General features: G+C 48.6%; 1 protein-coding gene across 3 annotated transcripts in view; it reads left to right on the top strand.

The window, feature by feature from the left end:
• DNAJC13 (DnaJ heat shock protein family (Hsp40) member C13) overlaps positions 1 to 21,613 on the top strand; it is a 2,820,731-nt gene that overhangs the window by 50,581 nt on the left and 2,748,537 nt on the right. For all 3 annotated transcript variants that reach the window (XM_069648714.1, XM_069648713.1, XM_069648715.1), the window contains exon 2: positions 20,144 to 20,225. In XM_069648714.1, the coding sequence (XP_069504815.1) occupies positions 20,158 to 20,225 (68 nt within the window). In that variant the 5' untranslated portion in view covers positions 20,144 to 20,157. The remainder of the gene's footprint in view (positions 1 to 20,143; positions 20,226 to 21,613) is intronic.

Genomic DNA, 21,613 nt, shown 5'->3' with positions numbered 1-21,613 from the left:
CTGACATAGTCGAAGAAGGGGATCCCAGATTGCTCGAAATTTGAGGTACTTGCCGTCTTTCAGAGCCCCTACCTTTTCCATGGCCATTACGTTGCATGTTTTCACCCGTCAGCATGCTGTTATTGGGCCGTCTGGGTTTTTCCATGCTTGTGCCAGGGTCATTTTAGCTGCCATTAGCAGGTGGGTGATAAGTGTTGCGTTCTTGCCAGTTGCAGCGTATACATCTTCGACCGTAATGCCCAGGAGTATGACTTTTGGTGCTGCTGGCAGTTGTTTTCCTGTGATTTCCTTTGTGGCACAGAACTTCCTTCCAGTACATGGCTGCCTTGGGGCAGGACCACGACATATGGTACAAGTCACCCTTGCCCCCGCATTCCCTCCAGCACGTGGGTGGGTACTTGGGATTCATCTTGTGCCACCTTAGGGGGGTCAAGTACCACCTAAAGCATATCTTGTGTGCGGTCTCTCTAATGGCTGTGCATCTGGAGGATTTCTGTGCTCTCCTCCAAATTTGGGTCCACTCTTCCTCGGTGATGGAGTCGCCTATGTCTTTTGCCCAGTTGTCCATGTATGGGAAGGAGTCGCTCTCTTGTGCACTGTCAGCAGCTTGTATATTTTGGAGAAAGCTCCTGCTTGGGCCCCTTCATGTAGCGTTAGTTCCAGGCCCACCGGTACTCTAATAGCTGCTTTCTTGATTTCCTTGTGGGTTATCCAGTGCCGGATCTGAATGTAGGTATATCTGTCAGTTTCCCTTACCCCAAATTTCTGTTTGCACTCTTCGAACTGTAAAGGGTTTCCCTCCTGAAAGAAGTCCTTCAAGTATAGTGTTTGTTCCGGTCCCCAGTTCTTCCAGAAACTGGGCCGTTTGCCCAGTGAGAAGTTTTGGTTATGTGCCATTGGGGTGAAGGGGCACAACCCCGGGTGATGTTCCATTTTCTCAGTGCTCGGTCCCAGCCTTTCAGTGAGATCTTGGTTGCTTCGAGCAGCCGACCCTCAGCTTCCCTATCGTTCCTCCGCAGCCCATGTAGAGTTCCCAGTGGGATTGTGGTTACCCCCTGTTCGATTCCCACCCATTCTTTTGACTTGTCCGTTCCCTCCCAGACTAGCATTGGTGCTATTTGTGCGGCAAGGACATCTCTCTCCACGTCCGGGACCCCCCAGACCTCCCAAGCAGGAGGCCTAGTCAGAATTTTTCGTTGTATTCTAGCTTTCCCTTTGTGCCATATGAAGGTAGTCAGGTCACCTTGTAGTGCTATGCTTACTTTTGGGGGATGGAGTGGGATCTATACATGGCTGACTCCCTCGCTATCAATGTCATCTACCAGGTCACCCAGGTGTGGATAGCTCAACACAGACTCTGTCTTAATGACGAAAAGACTGAGCTCCTTATTCTTGGTTTGCCACAAAAACTTACCAAACTCGACCCTGCGTTCAAGTCCTTCATCATCGATGGGAATAATATCCCAACCGCCAAGGACACAAAAATTCTAGGGTTCTACATTGACTCGACCCTATCCCTGACCAGACAAACTAACTCAGTCTCTTCCGCAGCAGCATATACCTGCAAGCTTATTACAGCCTGTCACCCTTTCCTCTCCGCAACCAATTGTGTCACCTTGGCTAGAACTCTTGTATTATCCAAGATTGATTACTGCAATGCACTGTACCTAGGAACCAATTGCTGCAACCTAAACAAGTTACAAATTGTCCAAAACAATGCGATTAGAGCTGCCCTCAACATTCCCAGGCGCCAACACATATCCGACACCAGACGCAATATTCGCTGGCTCTCAGTCCCACACCAGATCTCCCTGAAAACCCTGGCTCTTACCCACAAATGCCTTCATAACCAAGCTCCCTGCTACCTGGCCAACCGATTTGCCCTCCACAACTCCATTAGACCCCGCAGAATGGCTCATTTAAACTGCCTTGAGGTTCCATGTTTCAATCTCCAAAGATCAGGTGGAATTAGCTTCCCTATCTTGGCAGCTAAACTCTGGAACACGCTTCCTAATGAGCTTAGAGCAGAACCCTCATTCCCGAGATTCAAACGCCTTATGAAAACCTGGCTGGCCGCCCAGGACATTTAGCTCTGGGTTCTCTGCTTAATTTGTACATGTATATATAATCTGCTTGTCCTCTCATTGCTATTATTATACCTGTAAATTCTGTATTATACTTGTAAACTTTGTAATTTTGGTTCTGTCTGTTTTTCTTATGTTGTAACTTAGTGATGCGCCCGGTTGCCCCTGGGCCTGGTGCGCTATACAAATAAATAAAATACAAATACAAATTATATTTCCCTGAGAATAGCAAATAGTTCCTTTGTACTCGAATTGGCTAATTGGATTATTTGGTTATATAGCTTTCTTGTTTGGTACAGATGATCTCTGCTTTGTAATGGGTGGTCATTTTGGTTACTTTGTCTTTGTTTTCTTTAGAAGGTAGGATTTCCAATTAGTCTCCAGTTTCCTTTTTTCTAACCTGAGGGCTTTTAACTGAGGAGTAAACCAAGTATTGAGGTGTGCTTTAGGTTTACTATTTCTCAGTTTAACCGGGGCAATAGTGTCTAATGCTTGAGTCATAGTATTATTGTAGAGATATACAAGTTCTTCTGGGTCGATAGCAATGTTTCGTTAGTTTCTGGTGGGGAGAGGACAGGTCATTATTTTAGGTTTGTTTGCTGGTCTATTGGCACAGATGGTAAAGGAGATGAGTGAATGATCTGTCCAAGATTGTGGTTCTATAGTTGTAATGGTTGTATCACAGTTTAAGTCAACCACCCAATCGAGAGTTCTCCCTTTGGCATGAGTAGGTTGGATGACTCTTTGCACAAAGTCTATTTCAGTAAGGGAGTCGGCGATGATTTTAGCAGCATGGTCATTAGGATCCTGGAGACCTAAGTTAAAGTTGCCTACTAATATTTGGGAGGTCAGCTTAGTTTTGTCAGATAGAAGGGCAATGATGTCCTCCTCCAAGGAACCAATGGGTCTTGGAGGTCTGTATATTAGATGGATGGTTAGTGAGCTAGTTGTAGAGGTAGCTAGCTTGACTGTTAGCAGTTTGCATGATTAGAGCAGAGGTGTAGTTGTTGCTCTGAGTGCCAGGCTAGCCTTGGCAATGAAGGCAACTCCTCCACCTTTGGTTAAGGCTCTATCGGCTCTTACAATAGTGTAAGAGTCAGGAATTGCTAGGAGGAGTGCGGGACCTGCGGCAGCATGGAGCCAGGTCTCTGAAATCGCAAGGAAGTCTAGATCTCGCTTATTGATGATATCTGCTATATCTGTAGCATGCGCAACGATGGGTCTTGCGTTGATCAAGGCCCCCTTAATCAGGTGGTTCGTATCCTGGCATAAGGACATAGTGGGTTCCTTTAGATCGTTGGTAGGTTTTATACACTGATGGAGGTGAGAGGCGGAGATTGTTTGGCCTTGGTGTGTTTTCGGGTGGCTTTCTTAGGGCAGAATAATGTACATCATTTCTCTTGGGGTAAAGCAGCTGGCGTTGCATGTTTAGTGTGGCTAAGTCTTTATGGAGAACGTTGTTTAGGTAATCTAGAACCTAATCTATTATTTCTGAGGGCCCCCCCCCCCGGCCAGGATTGCTTGCCCATTGGCTTGCTAGCAAATAATTTAATCCATTGGCTAGGGGTCAAGGTGTCTGTTGTGCTAGGTTGGCTATCTTGGAAGGTAGATAGGATGGTACTAGTAAGCAGCACACTATTGCACATGCTTTGGGATTGTTCTATGGTTTTAGACTTCTGGAGAGGTGTATTGGATAGGTTGGCTATGACGCTAAATATAAAGTTTCCTAGGACTCTCATTCAAAATGTTCTATTGTCCAGTCTAGTGAGATGCGAGATGGCTAGGTGATAGACAGTGGATTGATAAAGCTTTAATCGTGGCTGCTGAGCAGATATTTAAAATTTGAAAACTAGAAAGAAACCATGAGTGATTTGTTGATTGACCAGTCCTGTCTAGCTTTTGAAAAGGTGGTTTCTCCAGCATGGGGTCTGGCATGGATTCACATGCTCATGAATATTCCCTGTCGTCAGGCTGGGAATCCTCTGTAAAGAAAAAATCAGTATCAGTTTCGTTTCTGATCTGTCTTTCTTAGTAGTAACCAATCACTGATCTCTGGGTCATACTGCCCCCAGCCAATGACTGCCCTCTCCCTAAGCCCCACCCCTGGCAGCCATCCTCAGATTTTTACTGCACGCTCAAGTGTTGGGAGTCCTCGTGTTTAGCTCTTGAGTTTTTCACTGCGTTTTCACATTTTTTCAGGAGAATTTCACATTTTTTCGGTTTAATTGAGCCTCAAGCTCCACCGTTTCTACTTCTGATAACGGGACCCGTTTCGGAATCCTTTTACGCCCCTCAAGGGTGAAGTTTTCATCGAGTTTACACTTCTTGGAGGATTCCGGAAGATCTGCGGCCTACCTCAAGACATGGCCCAGGACAAAGGGAAGTCGATGCCCGGATCCAAGCTGTTCAGGAACTGCCCTGGATGCGGATTATATAACGTTTTCAAGGAGGACGAGCATTTGCGATGTCTCTACTGCCTCCATGGGGACAAGACGCACGTGGAGAAGGACTGTGCGTTCTGCAAGAACCTTTCGGAACGGACCAAACAAGATCGTTGATCCCGCCTCGCCACCTGGCTGGAGAAGGGCACAGCAAGTGAGAAGGCGAAGAAGAAGTCTGAGCGGGCTTCTAAGTCCTTTGAGGGTGCCCCGGCGACGGGGCCCAACAGAAGGCCAAGCACCGCAAGTCCACGGGCTCCGGGAGCGCCGAAAGGTCGGGCTCTTCGGTTGCCAAGCAGGGCGCTACTTCCCCGGCACGTTTGACTAGGAGCCAGCGCTCTGGGTCTGGGAAGAGGAAGTCCGAGAACCCGGCTGAGACTACGCCAATGGAAACGGCCTCTGGGCCCAGAGTATCCCTGCCGCCGCAGAGGGAATCCTCTTTCCAGCCCATCGCTAAAACCTCTGTGAAGCCCCTGGCTGAAAAAGAGGGGTGGGGGGGCGGTGGCCGTTACCGACTCGGAATCAGCCTCTGAGGAGGAACTGGTGGAGACCAAGAGGGGCCTCAACGAAAGGTCCATAGGCCTCAACGAGAGGTTCATAAACCTCAACGAGAGGTTCGAGAAGGTTTGATCCCAGGGGACAGTCCCTACTGACGTGATCGATGAGAGCGACGAGGAACGGCCATCCCGTCCGTTGCAGCCATTGCCCGAGACCCCGGATAGCTCGGCGGCCATTTTGTTGGCAATCCAATCCTTATGTACCGAGATAAGGACGAGATTACCACACACCCCGACGGAGGAGCCAGAACCAGGCTCGTCGGGAAGCCCTCCGAACAAGCTGAGGAGAGTCCACCCTGCTCTGCCCTTCATGCCTGCGAGACCGGCGGACCACTCATCCCCCTCGCCGGGAGAGGATACGGCGACGGACATGGCGACGGGGACGGACGACGAAGGCGGCGATGACACAGTGGACATCCCGTCGTCGCCTCCCCAGCGAGCGTCCCCAGCCGACGAGGTTGGCTCTTTCCACGCCATGATAACCAGGGCATCCGAGCTCTTCCAGCTCTGCCCTGAAGAACATAAAAAGGAGGGGTTTCTGTACCAACGACGAGAGGCTAAGAGGAAGACTGTCCTCGCGGTGCCTTTACTCGACGACATCTGGGACGAGGGGCTTGCTGTCCTCAAGAACCCTGCCACGACACCCGCCAAGAGGGACAGGTACGAGAAGAAGTACTGAGTCCCCGATGCCGCCCCCTTGTGCCTCAGGGCCCAGCCCACGCCGGACTCTGTTGTCTCGGCAGCGGCGACGGGAGGGTAAGAAGTTGGACTCTATGGGACGACGAGATGACTCGTCGGCGGCGACAACGATTAAGGCGCACAATGCCTTAGCGATCGTGGCCCGCTACGACAGGGAGCTCTGGTTCAAGATAGCTCCCCTGCTAGATTTCCTGCCGGATGACAAAAGGGCGGAGGCCCTGGAGATTCTGCATGAGGGCGAGGTGGCGTCGGATCACGCCATTACGGTGGCAACGGACATTGCCGATACCGGATTTCGCCAACTGGGCAACTGAGTTTGCCTCCGACGATGAGGCTGGCTCAAGGCGACAGACTTTTGCCAGGACGTCCAGACCAGAGTGTTGGACATGCCGTTCGACGGCAACAACCTCTTTGGTAAGGCAGTGGATGAGTCTCTACAGGTCATCAAGACCGACTCAGAGACGGCCCGGACCCTTGGGGTGCTTCAGCAGCGACGGCCCTTTCGGAGCTCTGGAGGCATACAGGGTGCCTCCAAAGGATCCAGCGGTGGCTCCTCCACCTACCGCCAGGCGGCCCGCTCCTCTTCCCAGGAGGCCTACAGAGGTCGCGGCAAACGAGGGGGTTCCCGCCGTCGTCGCCAAGGAGGCCAGGGCGGCAAGGCCGCCTCTAAGCAAGAATGACCCGCCCGTGTTGTCGGGCCCCCACCGAAGCACCCCGGTGGGAGGCCGGCTGACGAAGTACGTCGGCGTATGGGAGTCCATCTCCACCGACCATTGGTTGTTGGACATCCTGGCCAACGGGCACTCGCTGGAATTCCAAAAGCAGTGCCCTTGCATTCCTCCCGTGGCCAGGAAGGAAAAATCACATCCCTCAACTGCTGTTAGAGGTAAGGGCGATGCTTAAAGGTGCCATCAAGCTCGTCCCCAGAAGGCTCCGGGGCTTCGGAGTGTACTCCAGGTACTTCCTCGTCAGGAAGAAGACAGGCGGTTGGCGCCCCATGCTGGACCTGCGCCGCTTAAGCAAGTACATCAAGGCACAGAAATTCAGGATGGTCACCCTCCAGCACGTGCTGGGGTAGCTGGAGGAAGGCGACTTCCTATCGTCGCTGGACCTGGAGGATGCTTACTTCCTCATTCTAAGAAGGCACAGGAAGTTCCTCAGGTTCGTGGTTCAAGGACGCCACTACCAATTCAGAGCCCTACCGTTCGGATTAAAGTCAGCACCCATGGTTTTCACCAAGTGCCTGGCACCAGTGGCAGCGACGGCTGCGCCTGCAGGGGATCCAAGTCTACCCCTACCTGGACGACTGGCTAATCCGGGCAAGGTCAAGGGAACTCGCCGTCGATCATACGGCGAGGGCCGTCTCGTTGCTCACGAAGCTGGGGTTCTCCATCAACTACCCCAAATCCCACCTGGTTCCGTCGCAAGTAGCACTGTTTCTGGGGGGAAGCTCGATACAGTGGAGCAATTGGCCTCCCCTTCAGAGGAGAGGACCAATACCATCCTGGGCAGGGTACGGCGACTGTTAGCCACGGACGTGGCCAGGGTGAGGTCCATCATGTCCCTTCTCGGGGATGATGTCCTCATGCATCTACCTTGTACCCCTTTGCAGACTTCAGATGCGTCCGCTGCAGGAGTTCCTCGACACCCGCTGGTTTCAGGCGGGGGGCTGCTTCGAGGACAGGATCCCCCTCGACGAGGAGTTCCATCGGGCGATCCTATGGTGGGGCACCCGGGCTCACCTCACGACGGGCACAGACTTTCAAACCCTAGCGTTTCAGGAGACGGTGACTACGGACGCCTCTCTGGAGGGTTGGGGGGCCCACACTGGAGATCTCCATGCAAGAGGCCTTTGGCTCCTGGAGGAGAGGTCTCTTCACATCAACATCGTGGAGCTCCGTGCAGTGTTCTGGCGGCTCAAGTCGTTCCTCCCGTCCCTCAAGGACAAAGTGGTGAGGATCTTCACCGACAACACCACCACAATGTTCTACATACGGAAGCAGGGGGGGGCACCAGATCCCCAGCCCTATCCAAGGAGGCCCAGGATCTGTGGCACTGGGCCGTCGCCCAGGGGATGTTTCTGGTTCCCTTCCACCTGGCAGGAATAAAAAACACCATTGCCGACTCACTCAGCAGGGAGCTACGCTCGTGCCACGAGTGGGAACTGCGCCAGGATCAAGTGGATCGACTCTTCCGACGATGGGGCAAACCCCAGATCGACTTGTTCGTGACGGTGACGAACTCCAAGTGCCGGAGGTTCGCCAGCAGGTTCCCCCAGCTGAGGAGCATGGGCGATGCTTTCTCGTTCCCTTGGGACGGCCTGTTTCTATACGCGTTCCCTTCATTGCTGTTGCTGCTCCGCCTCATCAACCAGCTCAAGAAGTCCAGGTGCAGGATGATCCTCGTTGCACCGGCGTGGCCGAGGAAGATCTGGTCCCCGGACCTTCTGGACTTGTCAACGTCCCAGCCAGTCAGGCTGCCGGCGGACGCGGATATTCTCTCCAGAATGACACCTGGCCTAGTAGGATCGTTGTCTGTCTCCCCTTGTTTCCCCCCCCTCCCTGCCTCGCCGCGCCTTGAAACACTTGTGTATAGGCGCGTTACAAATGCCATATCATATCATATCATATCATATATATCATTCTACACCATGACCCACAGTCACTGAACTTGCAGGCCTGGCTCCTGCAGCACTAGAGTTTGGAGGGTACGATATCCCGGCTGATTGCAGAGAGGTTCTTGCAAAGGCCAGGGCGTCCTCAACTCTCAAGTGTTACGGTCATAAATGGAAGAGGTTCTCTGTTTGGTGCAGTGCACAGAAGATTAACTCTCTGCGGATTACGGCCCCTCAAGTGCTGCCGTACTTACTGTGGCTGGCCAAAGCTGGACTGGCTCACGCCTCCATAAAAATACATCTGGCTGCCATCTCCCGATATACCAGGACTACGGGACGGGCGTCCTTGTGGTCGCATCGCCTGGTAAAGGAATTTATGAAGGGACTATTCCGATCATTCCCGCCGGTGAAGGCCCCTGCCCCGGCGTGGGAACTTAATGTGGTGCTGACCAGGCTCATGGGGGGGCCCCATTCGAGCCTATGCATTTGGCGCCTTTGAAGTTCCTGTCATGGAAGACAGCGTTTCTCGTGGCTATCACCTCTGCACGTTGAGTGGGAGAGATTCAGGCCCTATCTTGCAAGCCTCCATACTTGACTTTTCATGGCTCGAGGATGCACCCCTCCTTCACACGAGTGCTGAGGATGCACCCCTCCTTCATGCCCAAGGTGCCGTCGGACATCCACCTCAACGAGCCCTTGGTGTTACCAGTTTTCTTTCCGTCGCCTTCGACGCCGGCCGAGAGGACTTTGCACTCGCTGGATGTAGCTAGAGCGCTGAAGTTCTACGTGGACCGCATGAAGAGTTTTCGGAAGACGTCACAACTGTTTGTGAACTTTGGGTCTGTGAATCAAGGGAAGGCTCTCTCGAAGACTTACATTTCCAGATGGCTCTCCGGCTGCATCATGCATTGTCACCGGTTGGCAAACCGACCGCTGCCCGGCCGTCCGAGAGCCCATTCAACCAGAGCGATCGCTGCTACCACAGCGTTCCTGTCTGGTGTGCCCCTGCTGGACATCTGCAGAGCTGCTACGTGGAGGTCGACGCACATCTTCACAAGATTCTACTGCGTCGATCGGGACTCCAGGGAGGAGTCCAGGGTCGGCCAAGCAGTGCTGCGCAACCTGTTCGCCTAAGGTGAGCCTGGTGAGGAGGTAAGAGATGCTTAATGTTGAGTGGTTGTATTGCTTAATGTTGAGCCTGTTGCCACCTCCCGTGGTTGTGTATACTGCTATGTATTCTTTTATTTATGAGCATGTGAATCCATGCCAGACCCCCATGATGGAGAAGGAACAAGTTACTTACCTGTAACTGATGTTCTCCAGAATGGGTTCACATGCAAACCCTCCCACCTACCCCTCTGCAGCTCTTCACTTGGTCATACTGCTTCTTGGCGTGCTACCAAATCTGAGGATGGCTGCCAGGGGCAGGGTTTAGGGAGCGGGCAGTCATTGGCTGGGGGCAGTACGACCCAGAGATCAGTGATTGGTTACTACTAAGAAAGACAGATCAGAAACGAAACTGATACTGATTTTCTTTTTCTTTACCGAGGATTCCCAGCCTGACGACGGGGAATATTCATGAGCATGTGAATCCAGGCCAGACCCATGTTGGAGAACAACAGTTACAGGTAAGTAACTTGTTCCTTTTTTAAACTAGACCGGGAAGAACTCTATGAAGGGTTGTGGATGCTGTTTAATGACTTATATGGCTAGGGACATATTTATGTGTTACACTGGGACATTTGTGGTTTGAAGGTTTAAAAGGGAAGGGGGCCCTGTATGTTGGGGGGAGGGGGATAGAGATGATGCATGGTTGTATATTTTGTTTGTAGAGGTTGTTTGTCTTTTTGTTTTAGTTTTGCCAAATACTGCGTTGTCTACGGATACTTACTACAGTTGTTAATTAGAAAGAGATCTGAAAAAAATTCAAGATGTTAAGAAATGTATTTGATCTATGCTGATTGAAAGAGTTTTTACTACATATTTTGTACATTTATCCCAGTTGTTGGATTTTGTTTATTACATAAAATGTATGAAACCCGTTTTAAAACTTAAACTGATTACAGAAAAATGTTTGGTTATTAAATAATGTATCTTTGGGTATTCACATAGCAGCCACAACTTTGAAGAATTGTTTGAATTGAACATGCGAGAGAGGGATGGAGCTATTTTCTTTAAAGCAAGGGCCATCAGCCTGGTGTTCAAAATCTGGGGCAGTAAGCAGCAGTTGGCAAGGAGGCAAAACCCAAATGGTCAATTCAGACTTGAGTAAAGTAATGCTGTGTGTAGAAACCATTCTGGTATTTAGAGAATATGACCCGCGCCTTGCTACAGACTCATTTTTTGCATAAGTTGAAGATGTGCTCCCATTTAGTCAGACACAGCCTTGTGCAGTGATGCATTGAGATGCTCCGGTAAGAAAGATGAGCATCTATTGTTCTAAACAGGATTTACTGGCTTCGTGACCTTATTGTTGGGTGTACTAAAATGGTTGAAAGTTAAGATTACCATTCATGTGTCTGGGTTCTGAGAAAATATTCAAGTTTTCTAGTTAATTACTGATTGCACAATGCTCACTTGGATGAAAAAGATAGTAGTGAAATGGTATACTCTGACATGTTTCAGAGAAGTCTTCCATTTGTATTTTTATCAGAAAATATTTGTCTCCAGGCAATTCAAGTCACCGGGAAGTTGGTAATGATACAAATTAATGCGATTGCCTGAGGTTGCCGTTAAATTAAGCTTGCGGTTTCTTTTAATTATATGCTATATGCATATTAAAAGCGGGAAAAGAATGTGTTGCTATTAAAAGTTGTAACTCTGGGTCTCGGTTGAGGCTGTTATTCTAAAACTGTTGGGGGGTGGGGAGGGAGTATGCACTTATGGGAATGTGGAGTTTGTGAAGTATAACTCCTTTCATCAATACACTTTCACATGCTGCCGCCACCATCTCAAAATGCTCATCAACATTCAAAAATGAGAATGCATGGACAGGTAACCAGGGGTGTCCAGTTTAACAGACATTTTCGAAATTCTCAAAATATTTTAGAGCATTTTCCCAACATGGCTCTCTGGAAGCTGACCTCATAGCGGACACTCTTGTACCAAATAGCCTCCCCCCCCCCCATACTGATGTGACTTAAAAGGATGGGTACAGTTAGCTAGCCGTTGCAACCTTTTGCAAAAGATCTGGTGTACTACCTGGTGGTCTGCATCACCCAAAGCACTTTCTTGGTGGTGTGTGGTGGACATGGCCGAATTAGCACGGTGGCTAATGTTGATGCAGACCCACTCTTTTGGCCAATTTGGGAGCCGTAGGTAGGCCTTAAAATGAGCTAAATTCGTGGGTGCTCTGTGTGGACAGAGGGGTGGGGAGGAGGTCCACTAAATGGCCACCTTCCCTTTCAGGAAAGGGGCAGATGGCAGTAGGAGTTAGTCTTTATAAACCTACTCTGCCAGTGTTTTTCCACTGAGTGGGAATATTCGTGCTACCAGCAGATGTCTTGTTCAAGTAACTGGAAAATGTCCTTGATAATTCATTAAGTAAGGTGCTTTGTATGATATTCTTTCTGCAAATGTGAGCCACAGCAAGGATCTCTAAATGAAAACTATGATCCTTGTATCTCATTTCACCGACCAATCTAACAGCTGCCATCTGGGATATTTGCAGATTGTTCATTTGTGTGTCAGGCAGGCAAACACATGGCCTATGAAAATTGCGGTGGAGGGGGAAGCTTAAAATGAGCAGTACCTCCCCGCAACCCCTTACTTTCACACTTTGAGAAAAGATGCACAATTTCCTTTCCGGCGAATTCCTCCAATACTCCAATACTGCACGCTTGATGTCTGAAAATTCAAGCCAGAGTTTGAGAGACACTGGTCCCATGACTTCCTCCTCCAGGGAATTTAGTGCTTGATATTCTCTTGCCAATATGGGGCTGGAAGGGGTGGGAGTTTAGGAACTTTTGAGTCTTTGAATTGAGGGTCCTCCACTCTTGGAGGGGTGGGGGGAGTCCATACAGGAAGGATTGTTTTCGGAAGCAAACACAAACTTTTGATCCCTCGCCTTTACATCTATGGTTGTTACCAATTATCTCTATTCATATTGGGTTTTTGCCACTGTGGTGTTCCTACCAGACAGGATGCAACTGTGCTGTTCTTGGGTTTTGCCTATGCTGGGTGTGTACCCGAGCCCACACTCTGCAAGCTGTTGTCATGCAACTTTTCCCTGGAGGAGGTGGTAGTCTTGGACGTCAGGAAAACATTTTGGAGAAGACATGGAAGGGCAGGGGGGCGGCATGAGGGGCACTTGCTCTCCTGCTTTGACAGAAGTGGTGATGCAATTCTGCTCAAAAGCAGATTGGAATTTCTTCTCTTGGCCTCTTCCATCAAGGTGCTGGGGAAGGGCTCAGCAGTAGTTAGACGCTATCCTCCACCTCTACCTTCTTAAAATCTGTACCTTTTGGATTCAAATTCGCCCCACTCTTTCTCTGTATCCTGCCCCAGATGCCCACAGTGGTAACAAGACATTGCTAATGGGCTATAATCGGACACCAGCCTCTCCTTATGACCGAATACATGGGCCTTTCACCAGCTCATGCTGTATTCCAAGGTTATGTTTTTATTAGACTTTCCTTCTCGTGCCTCTCCCCCCCCCCCTCTTCTCATTGCTAGTGTACCAGTTCGGAAGGCTACGTGAGCTGCCGCCCCAGGACTAACTGCCCAGTTGCTGTTGATGCCAGGTCTTTAGAAAGTTGCTGATCCAACAATTTCTATGTCGCTGGCCTTTTGCGGGGGGCGTGGAGGGGGTGTGCTAACATGATATGATATATGATATGGCATTTGTAACGCGCCTATACTCGAGTGTTTCAAGGCGCGACGAGGCAGGGGGGCGGAACAAGGGGAGACGGACAACAATCCTACTAGGCCAGGTGTCATTCAGATTGCGCAAGTGCAAGGGTAGAGGGGACTGGGAAAAAGTGCAAGGGGAAGGGAGAGGGGGAAAGTGCTGTACATGGTTAGTAGAATACAAGATAAATAATAGGGCCAGCTGGTGGCAAGTGCAAGGAAAAGTGCATGACATGGTTAGTAGAATACAAGATAAATAATAGGGCCAGCTGGTGGCAAGTGCAAGGTAAGTGCCGGGAGAAGGGGCTGTAGGATACAGAGACAGTCCCGTAGTGCAGGTAGGCAGTTGAGGGAAGAGTGGCTGGGCCAAGGACAGAGATCGGGAGTGGCCCGGTAGCAGATTCAGTCCAGGTTCAGTGTTTTTAGCAGGGGAGAGAGGGAGAGAAAGCGGAGGCAAAGAGGAAGGTTTTGAGGTGCTTCCTGAACCGGAGATGGTTCTCCTCAGGTTTCAGGGAGGCAGGAAGGCTGGTCCAGAGGGAGCCCCCTGCTGCAAAGAGAGATCTACCCCCAGCTCGTTGCTTGGAGAAGCGGCTGACCCTGAGGTAGTTGGAGGTGGATGAGCGAAGAGCTCGAGAAGGAAGATAATTCGGAAGAGAGAGTTGAAGGTATTTTGGCCCAAGGCCCCAGAAGGCCTTGTGGACAATGCAGAGGGTTTTGAACTTAATCCTCGCAGCCACTGGGAGCCTGTGTAGTGATTTTAGTCCTGGAGAGATACGGTCCTTAGGCTTGAGGCCAAGGACAAGTCTCGCAGTCCTGTTCTGGATAAGTTGCAAAGGGCGGAGAGTAGAGGCAGGAAGATGTAGATAGAGGCTGTTACAGTAGTCCAGCCTCGAGAGAACCAGGGCTCTGGAGACAGTGAGCTTCTGGGGGAAGGAGAGGAAGGGAAGGATACCTCTGAGGAGGTGTAGCTGGTAGTGTGACTTCTTAGAGACGTCAGATATGTGAGGAGAGAAAGAGAGTGTGGAGTCGAAGATGACTCTGAGGTTTTTTGCTTTGCCGGTAGGCGCTGGAAGAGGGCCAAGGGAGGCCGGCCAGAGAGCTGCAGGGAAGGAGGGAGTGGGTGTGCCGATAAGTAGAATCTCAGTTTTACTGGCATTAAGCCAGAGGTCATTGGCGGCACACCATTCCTGGATAGCAGAGACAGTCAGAGATGAGGGAAGGGGAAGAGGAGGCTGAGGGTAGCCTGAAAATGAGCTGGGTATCATCCGCGTAGCACTGAAAGTTGGGACAGAGCGGCAATGCGGTGAGCAAGAAGTGCCAGATACTGGTTGAACAGCCAGGGGGAGAGGTTAGATCCCTGGGGGACACCACAGGTAGAGAAAAAGATGTCGGAGAGGAAGGAACCCAGTTGGACCTGGGAGGGTCGATTGGAGAGGAAGGAGGTCAGCCACGCCAGAGCATGACCAGTGATACCCAGGTTATCACGGAGACGGTTAATCAGGATGGTGTGGTTGATGGTGTCAAAGGCAGAAGAGAGGTCGAGCAGAATGAGAACACAAGGGGTGTTAGAGTCAAGGTTAGAGAGCAGGTCCTCACGGATGTTCAGGAGAGCAGTTTCTGTGCTTCTGGCAGCTCTGAAGCCAGACTGATGGTCATGAAGACTACCAACAGATTCAGCATGGAGATTAAGCTGGGAGATGGCCAGTTTCTCCAGGAGCTTGCCCTGGAAGGGCGTGATGGAAATTGGGCGATAGTTGGGCAGGAAGGGTCGGAAGAGGGTTTCTTAAGAAGGGGGTGCACAAGGGAGTGCTTGAGGGGGGGGAGGGAAGACTCCAGACTCGAAGGAGTGTTTGCAGAAGTCAGCCAGGGCAGGGGCCAGGGAGTCAATGTGGTCCTTGATAGTTTTGGAGGAACAGGGGTGGACCTGTTTTGACGAGACTTTCATAGGTCGGACTTGTCTTGAAACCTCGTCAGCAGAAAAAAGGGGAAAGGCAGAGAAGGAGGGAGGAGGGGTGGCTGCAGAAGGGCCAGAGGGAGAGCAGGGAATAGAGGGGGGGGAAGTGATAGGAGGAGAGTGAGGACAGGATGTCCTGAGTTTTTCAAATGAAGTGGGAGGCCAGTGCTGTGCAGAGGGTCTGGGAGGGGACAGGAGAGGTGGAGACTGCAGCAGGGTTGGCCAGCTCCTTGCAGATTTTAAAGAGTTCGGCCGAATTGTTAGATGCTGTAGAGATGTGAGCTTGGATAAGGGCTCTCTTCTTAGTGAGAACGGAGAGCCGGTATTGCCTTTGGAGCAGGCGGCAGGCCAGTTTGTCAGAGGATGAACATGAAGCACACCATTTCCTCTCTGCCACCCTGCACTTGCGTTTAAGGGTGACGAGATCCGAGTCATACCAGGAGTTACATTTGGCTTTGGGCTTCAGGCGGATCCTCATGACAGGGGCAAGGATATTGAGGGTATCAGATATAGCAGAGTGGAGAGGGCTGTGTCAGGGTGGGAGTCAGCCGAAGGGGGAGGATGGGGCGAGAAGGTGGTAGCGAAAGCCTCAACTGACACGCACACTCCTCTCATTGGAGGTGAGCGCCGGTGAGGGGTAGGGTGGAGGAAATGGGGGCGTGAAAAGCATTTCACGCCCCCATTCGCGCAAAATGAGCTGCACCGGGACCCGATTTCGGGATTTCGAAATCGGGTCCTGGCAAAAAAGGGACCATAGCCGAATCCCCGGATGGGGTTTATAAAATGAAAAAACTCCCAGGACGTCGGGTGATTTCTCCGGACTGTCCCGGGAAAACCCGGACGTTTGGGCACCCTAAGAGTGATGCCAAGAGAAGAGCGAGCGAGTGAGAGGCCACAGCAATTTCTCGACTGTTCTAATAGGTACAACAGGAACCCACAACTACACACTTTCGCCAGGGGTCCAACCACAAGCTGTTCCTCCAAATGGGAGTCTGCCTCTGCATCCATCCTGGATCCACTTTTTGCTACAATTTATTTATTTGCATTTTTAAAGTGCTCGCACAGCCCGGGGGCATCGAGGTGCTGTTACAGGAATATGTCTCTTAGTTGCATATTTATAACGCGCTTAATACCCAGAGATTTCTAAGCGCGGACCCAGGAACCGAACCTGTTGCTTGGTGTCGTCTTGTTTCCAAGGCGAGCTCTTTGCCGCTGAGCTATCCTCCTGGGACAACACGTCAGTGGTACAGGATGAACAGGCCTTGTGCAACAAATTGACCTCTAAAATTGAACCCTTAATGCACTGCAATTTTAGATCTTCAGTAAATGTCTTTGTCTTCCTTATTTTTATATGTAAATCCCAGATTTTCTCACATCGTCTTAATCACCAATTTAACGCCATGTATGTGCCTTTTCCGACAATATTTGAGTTTTTTATATTTGCAAGGGAACATACTTTAGTTTTCCCTTAAGGAATGTACCATTTAATGCCAAAAGTAAGCTTGCTTACCTGTAATAAAATGACACACCAGGTGATGTGCAATGTTCAAAGGTAGCTCTTTATGGATTCAACAGTAAAAGGTCAGTTGATGTGCAGTATGAGCATTTCTTATCCTGCAATGTGAGTTTTAGTTACTAACAGACCGTACTGTCATGTTAACAGTTAAAAACACATCATTCCTCTACCAGACATGTGTTAAGGTGAGCCTGTTTATTAACCAGCACATTTAAAAAGGGGTTCTTCTCTTCTGTGACTGTAGTGTCTTAATAGCCACAGCTATTCTAGGCCCAAAACACACACTAGGAAATGAAACCATAGGGTGATATTACGCACCACTCAATTGTAAACATACATGCAGTCAGCTTTACATTCTTAGGAATGCATTCAATAACTTATTCACCAAAAAGGAAGGTAAGCAGTGATGCAGTAGAATGGAACCAAGTTACAAGAAATATATTCTCAGGTCCACTCCATATGATGAGTGTGGCATTGTGTCCAAAAGTCACTTAGCTTATTCTTAAGAAAAGGTTCTGATGTTGAAAGATTTCTTGTGTTGGTGAAATGTTCCAGAGAGATGTTCAACAAAGTTACTAGTAAGTAGAATTATGTTCCTATCTTTCAGGTACAGCTACTTTTAGATGTGGTGATCAAAAAGCGATGGAATTGAATAACCAAAGTTTATTTCAAGGAGATCAGGGGGAAACCAATGTGTTGTGATTGCTTACCTCCGACTCAGATTTTCCCAGATGACTAGATGGGTCGACTGGAGGAAGATTTTCCTACTGTTGGTTCGAGTTTGTTGCCCAGGAGCTGCAGGTGCAAGGATTCTTCCGGTCTGTTCTAAAAATACAGAAGGCACTGATGCAAACATCTTCAGGATACTTCACCAAATGGGGCAAGGCGAGTTCCAAAGACTGCTATCGCACCGAGGTGACAGCAGGCGTCCTTCCTGTCGTGTTGAAGATTTTTCAGAGCAGGATTCCTTGAAGCTGCGAGGCTGAATCTTGCACCACAAGTTGTCGACTACCGAATTCTAGGTGGGAAACTGGAATGGCAATGGGTCTAGCGGGGTAGCCCACTGGAGTGCTGGGGTGTCCTCTGGGTGGTCCAGGGACACACCCGAAGGCTTAGGTCGGCTGGGTCCTCGAGCACATCTAGACTGGTTGATCCGACCAGTCCAAGGGTTGGAGCACCGCTCAGGGCCTTCGCAGATCCGGTAGTCCAGCAGGGCTTCACTGGGCCAAACGCAGGAAGATACTGGATGTCATCAGGAGTCGTCCATGGATCTTCAGTCTGCTACATGTCTACACAGGATACTTTGCACCAACGCTGATCTGAAGAAATGGCTGCAGTAGTCCTCTTATCTAAAATCCTGTCTGGAAGCAAGTCCAAGCCCACCAATTGTAAGGATCTCTACCATTCAAACCGGCCAAAGTTGACCAATTGGTAACCACTGTGGGTTTCACTCAGGCCACCCAGCTAGACTTTCAGCTTCTCACACCACAGATGTGTAGTGGGACCAGACACTACCACCCCATTCCTAAGCCAAGCACACACAGGCATCACTAGCCGGCGAAAGCAGCAGCTTTCCCGGGCAAGTAAATAACCTTATATGGAATTTCCTGACCTAAGAAGGCCGAAGAACAAGTGAAAATCGTTTTATTAGCCACATGCGGTAAACGTGGATGTGCACACTAAGAATAATGTGAACATGTATCTGCTGCCACTAGCTTGTCTTTAGGCACATGTAAAAGTAACCAAAAAGATAGGGTAATATAAAGTATCCCCACTGCACTGTAAGATGCTGTGTGCACTGTAAAAAAAAAAAGTTACCTAAAAGATATAAAAAGACAAAAGGGAAACATAGTTATGTTTCATTTTACCAGATGCTTTTTATCCACTTTGTCCACATTTCAAACATACACAGTTAATCGCATTGTATGTTTGGCTGCCACCACTTGGCAAGGGGGAGTCAAATGTGGCTCTTGCTGTCACTCTAACCAGGCTCTCCTATGTTACAATCGGGTGCTAAATAGCTCCTAGCAATTACGAAGGATTTTAACCGCAAATAGGGATTGCACAAGTCGGACATTAAATACATATTCAGCAATTACTGTAAGTATGTGCCTTCCTCTGGTGACTGGCTGTGGTTCATGGCACCAAAGAACTTCCTCTTGGGAGACTGCATTATTCTTAAGGGTGATCCCAGAGCCAGACTATCTTGGAATGCCCTTGGTTTCTGTGTAAGGCTGTTCATTAAGTTCTTTGGGCTCGTAACTATTTGCAGTGGTGAAATGGTTGGGTGAATTAAGAGATTGCTGATGGCATATCTCTGACCCTCCCAGATATCACCCATTGCGTAGACCTGCTCTAGAGAACCTAGAAAGAGTCATATTGGTCATATTGGTAATTGCTTGGTATACTTTCATTCAAAGGGTACTTGAAAGAATTGATTTATTTTTATTAATTCATTCATAGAAATACCTAAATTAGAATTAAAAAAAATGTTGATTTATTAAGAGAATGAGATTAGGATGCTGCAAATAGACCGATGGAGAGAAAAAAAATAACACTAGAACTCTGCATTATCTAAGATTCTAATACAGGAAAGCTTAACTTGTTCTCACCTCTACTGGCCCCAATCAGCAAAATCGCTGGTTTATCAACTGTGATCTATCCTTCTGCCAACATACAACACAATCCCAAACTGGTTGCGCATATAATTGACTAGCTCTCCTCTGGCAGAGCAGTCATTTTCTCACTTAAGACCTCCTGACCATCAGGCCCTGCAATACCTTCCCAAATGCATCACATAAAACGTTGTGATAAAATATACTGTGAAACTCTCCAATTCTGGTGGCTTGCACACATCTAGAACTCGCACCATCTACAGCCTTGAGATCAAGTTAGCCTGCAAGGAAGAAATAAGGAAATGGCATCTTCGTTCTATATACCCCAGTCAAGTGTTGCAACATTCTCCCAGTTTAAATTAGAACTGCTCCGACACTCCTTCATTCTAAGGATGGCCTAAAGCTTTTGCTGTTTAAAGGAATACCCAGTAGAGCTTTCAAATGTCAAACTGCACCTCAGTCGAGCCAGCCCCTTGCCTATGCTACGGGTCCGATGTCCCTCCCTTGCTTCCAAGACATACCTTTGATCTTCTCTCTTTTGTCTTTTGTTATTGTAATGTATTGTATTTCTCCCCTAGCTAGGTTTGTGCTATATAAAACCACACATATGCACGTTTATGGGCTCTGTAATGCACAGATTTGAATCCCTGCATATCTAACAATAGTTCATCCTTCCAGTGCTTCTGTTATGGCAAAAAGGCGTATAAAACATAACGATTTGTATTGGTCAGGGGCAGACTGCTTTGTTTTTTTTTTTTTTAGCGTCTCACTAAACGCATTTCTTTCTACCGTAACCGATACTAACTTTTGTCTTTCAGGGGCCCTGTGCAAGATGAATATAATTAGGGAAAATAAGGACCTGGCCTGCTTCTACACCACAAAACATTCATGGCGGGGGAAGTAAGTCATGTGGTGTTTTGCATTTACTGAATCTGCAAGAAAATATGTCCATTATATGTGTCATTTAGTAAGTGAGATTATGGTATGTTGCTGCTTATGTTTTTAGATGTGGAGCAAAAATAGTAATAAGTACTCCTGATACTTTTAAGTTTAATGACTCATTCCAGGTCGCATGCATCCATGTCATTTCGTACTATCCTGTAAAATATTTTAACCAGATTACTTCTATTCGCAGAAATTTAACAGATTCGAAGAAAGATTAATGCTATCATTGTTGTATTAATTATATGGTAGAATTATTTTAGCAAATAAGAATAACCCTAGTTCAATAGCTCGAGAGAAAATAGCTTAACCCCCACACATTTGGGAAAAACACAAGTTTAAATGTGTTCTATTTATCGAATAACACAGTACGCTGTAATGGTGAACTAAATTTTGCCAATAGAATGCCTAAGGATTCTTAAACTTTAAGGCTTTACACAATGAAATTAAAAATCAATCCTACGTCTACGCCCACGCCCTGTCTCCTTTCTGCCATACATTTTGAGACATTGGGTGGGACCATGTGTAAAATGTCACTTTCATTTTTACATGGGACCCTGTGCTTACGTGGCAATAGGCCCACCTCCCTAAACCCGGCCTCCAGGCCTCACCCTTCGGTTATTTTCTCTGCACGATCAGGCACAGACTCATGCAGCACACAGTGGCTTTTCCCACTTTTTTTTTCTCTTTGTTCTTCATACAATGTTTTCTCCCTTAATCTCGGACGTTGTGGTCATTTTTCTTCCCCACTTATGCCGAGACTTCGTTTTGTGTCCTGTCTTTCTTGCAGGTGTAATTTTGCGTCCGCCTAGTGTCTGGAGCAAGAGCACTGGTGGGACATTTGTTTTTATTGTAACATACTTTCGGTTCATTTCCGAGGTTGTTGGCTTTAGTGCTTTAATGAAACTACTGTGAATTCATTTTCAGATCTCTCCATTCGGGATCTTGCCATCAACCATTTTCATCAGCAGGGACAGCCGTCAAGTTGTATTAAAGACCGTTTTCTTCATCTGCTTCAAATATTTTGAGTAAAGAGGGACGCACTCTTGAAGCTCTAGGCAAAGTTTTCGCCAATTTGGTGCTGTGATTGCGCCGGGCTTGTGCTATGGCTTTTTAACATTTTATTGATTTGATTTTTCAAACAAACATAAGCCATGACGTTTGTTTGTTGTGTTTATCTGCTTTCCATTATACAGAATGTCAAATGTAATACTGTAGTGCAGTCCCTCCTGTACCTGGTCCAAGTTCCTCATCTCCAATATCGATGTTTTCTTGCTCGAGGCTCGGGCTCCCTCAACCCCCCAACCCTCCCAATCAAGGGAGCTTCATCAGTAGCTCAGTTAATG

Source organism: Ambystoma mexicanum, chromosome 2q, assembly GCF_040938575.1.
Source record: "Ambystoma mexicanum isolate Mex_15411 chromosome 2q, UKY_AmexF1_1, whole genome shotgun sequence".
In the NCBI taxonomy this organism is placed as follows: domain Eukaryota; kingdom Metazoa; phylum Chordata; class Amphibia; order Caudata; family Ambystomatidae; genus Ambystoma; species Ambystoma mexicanum.
The sequence above is the reverse complement of the archived record's forward strand: the minus strand, read 5'-3'. Positions and strand labels throughout refer to the sequence as shown.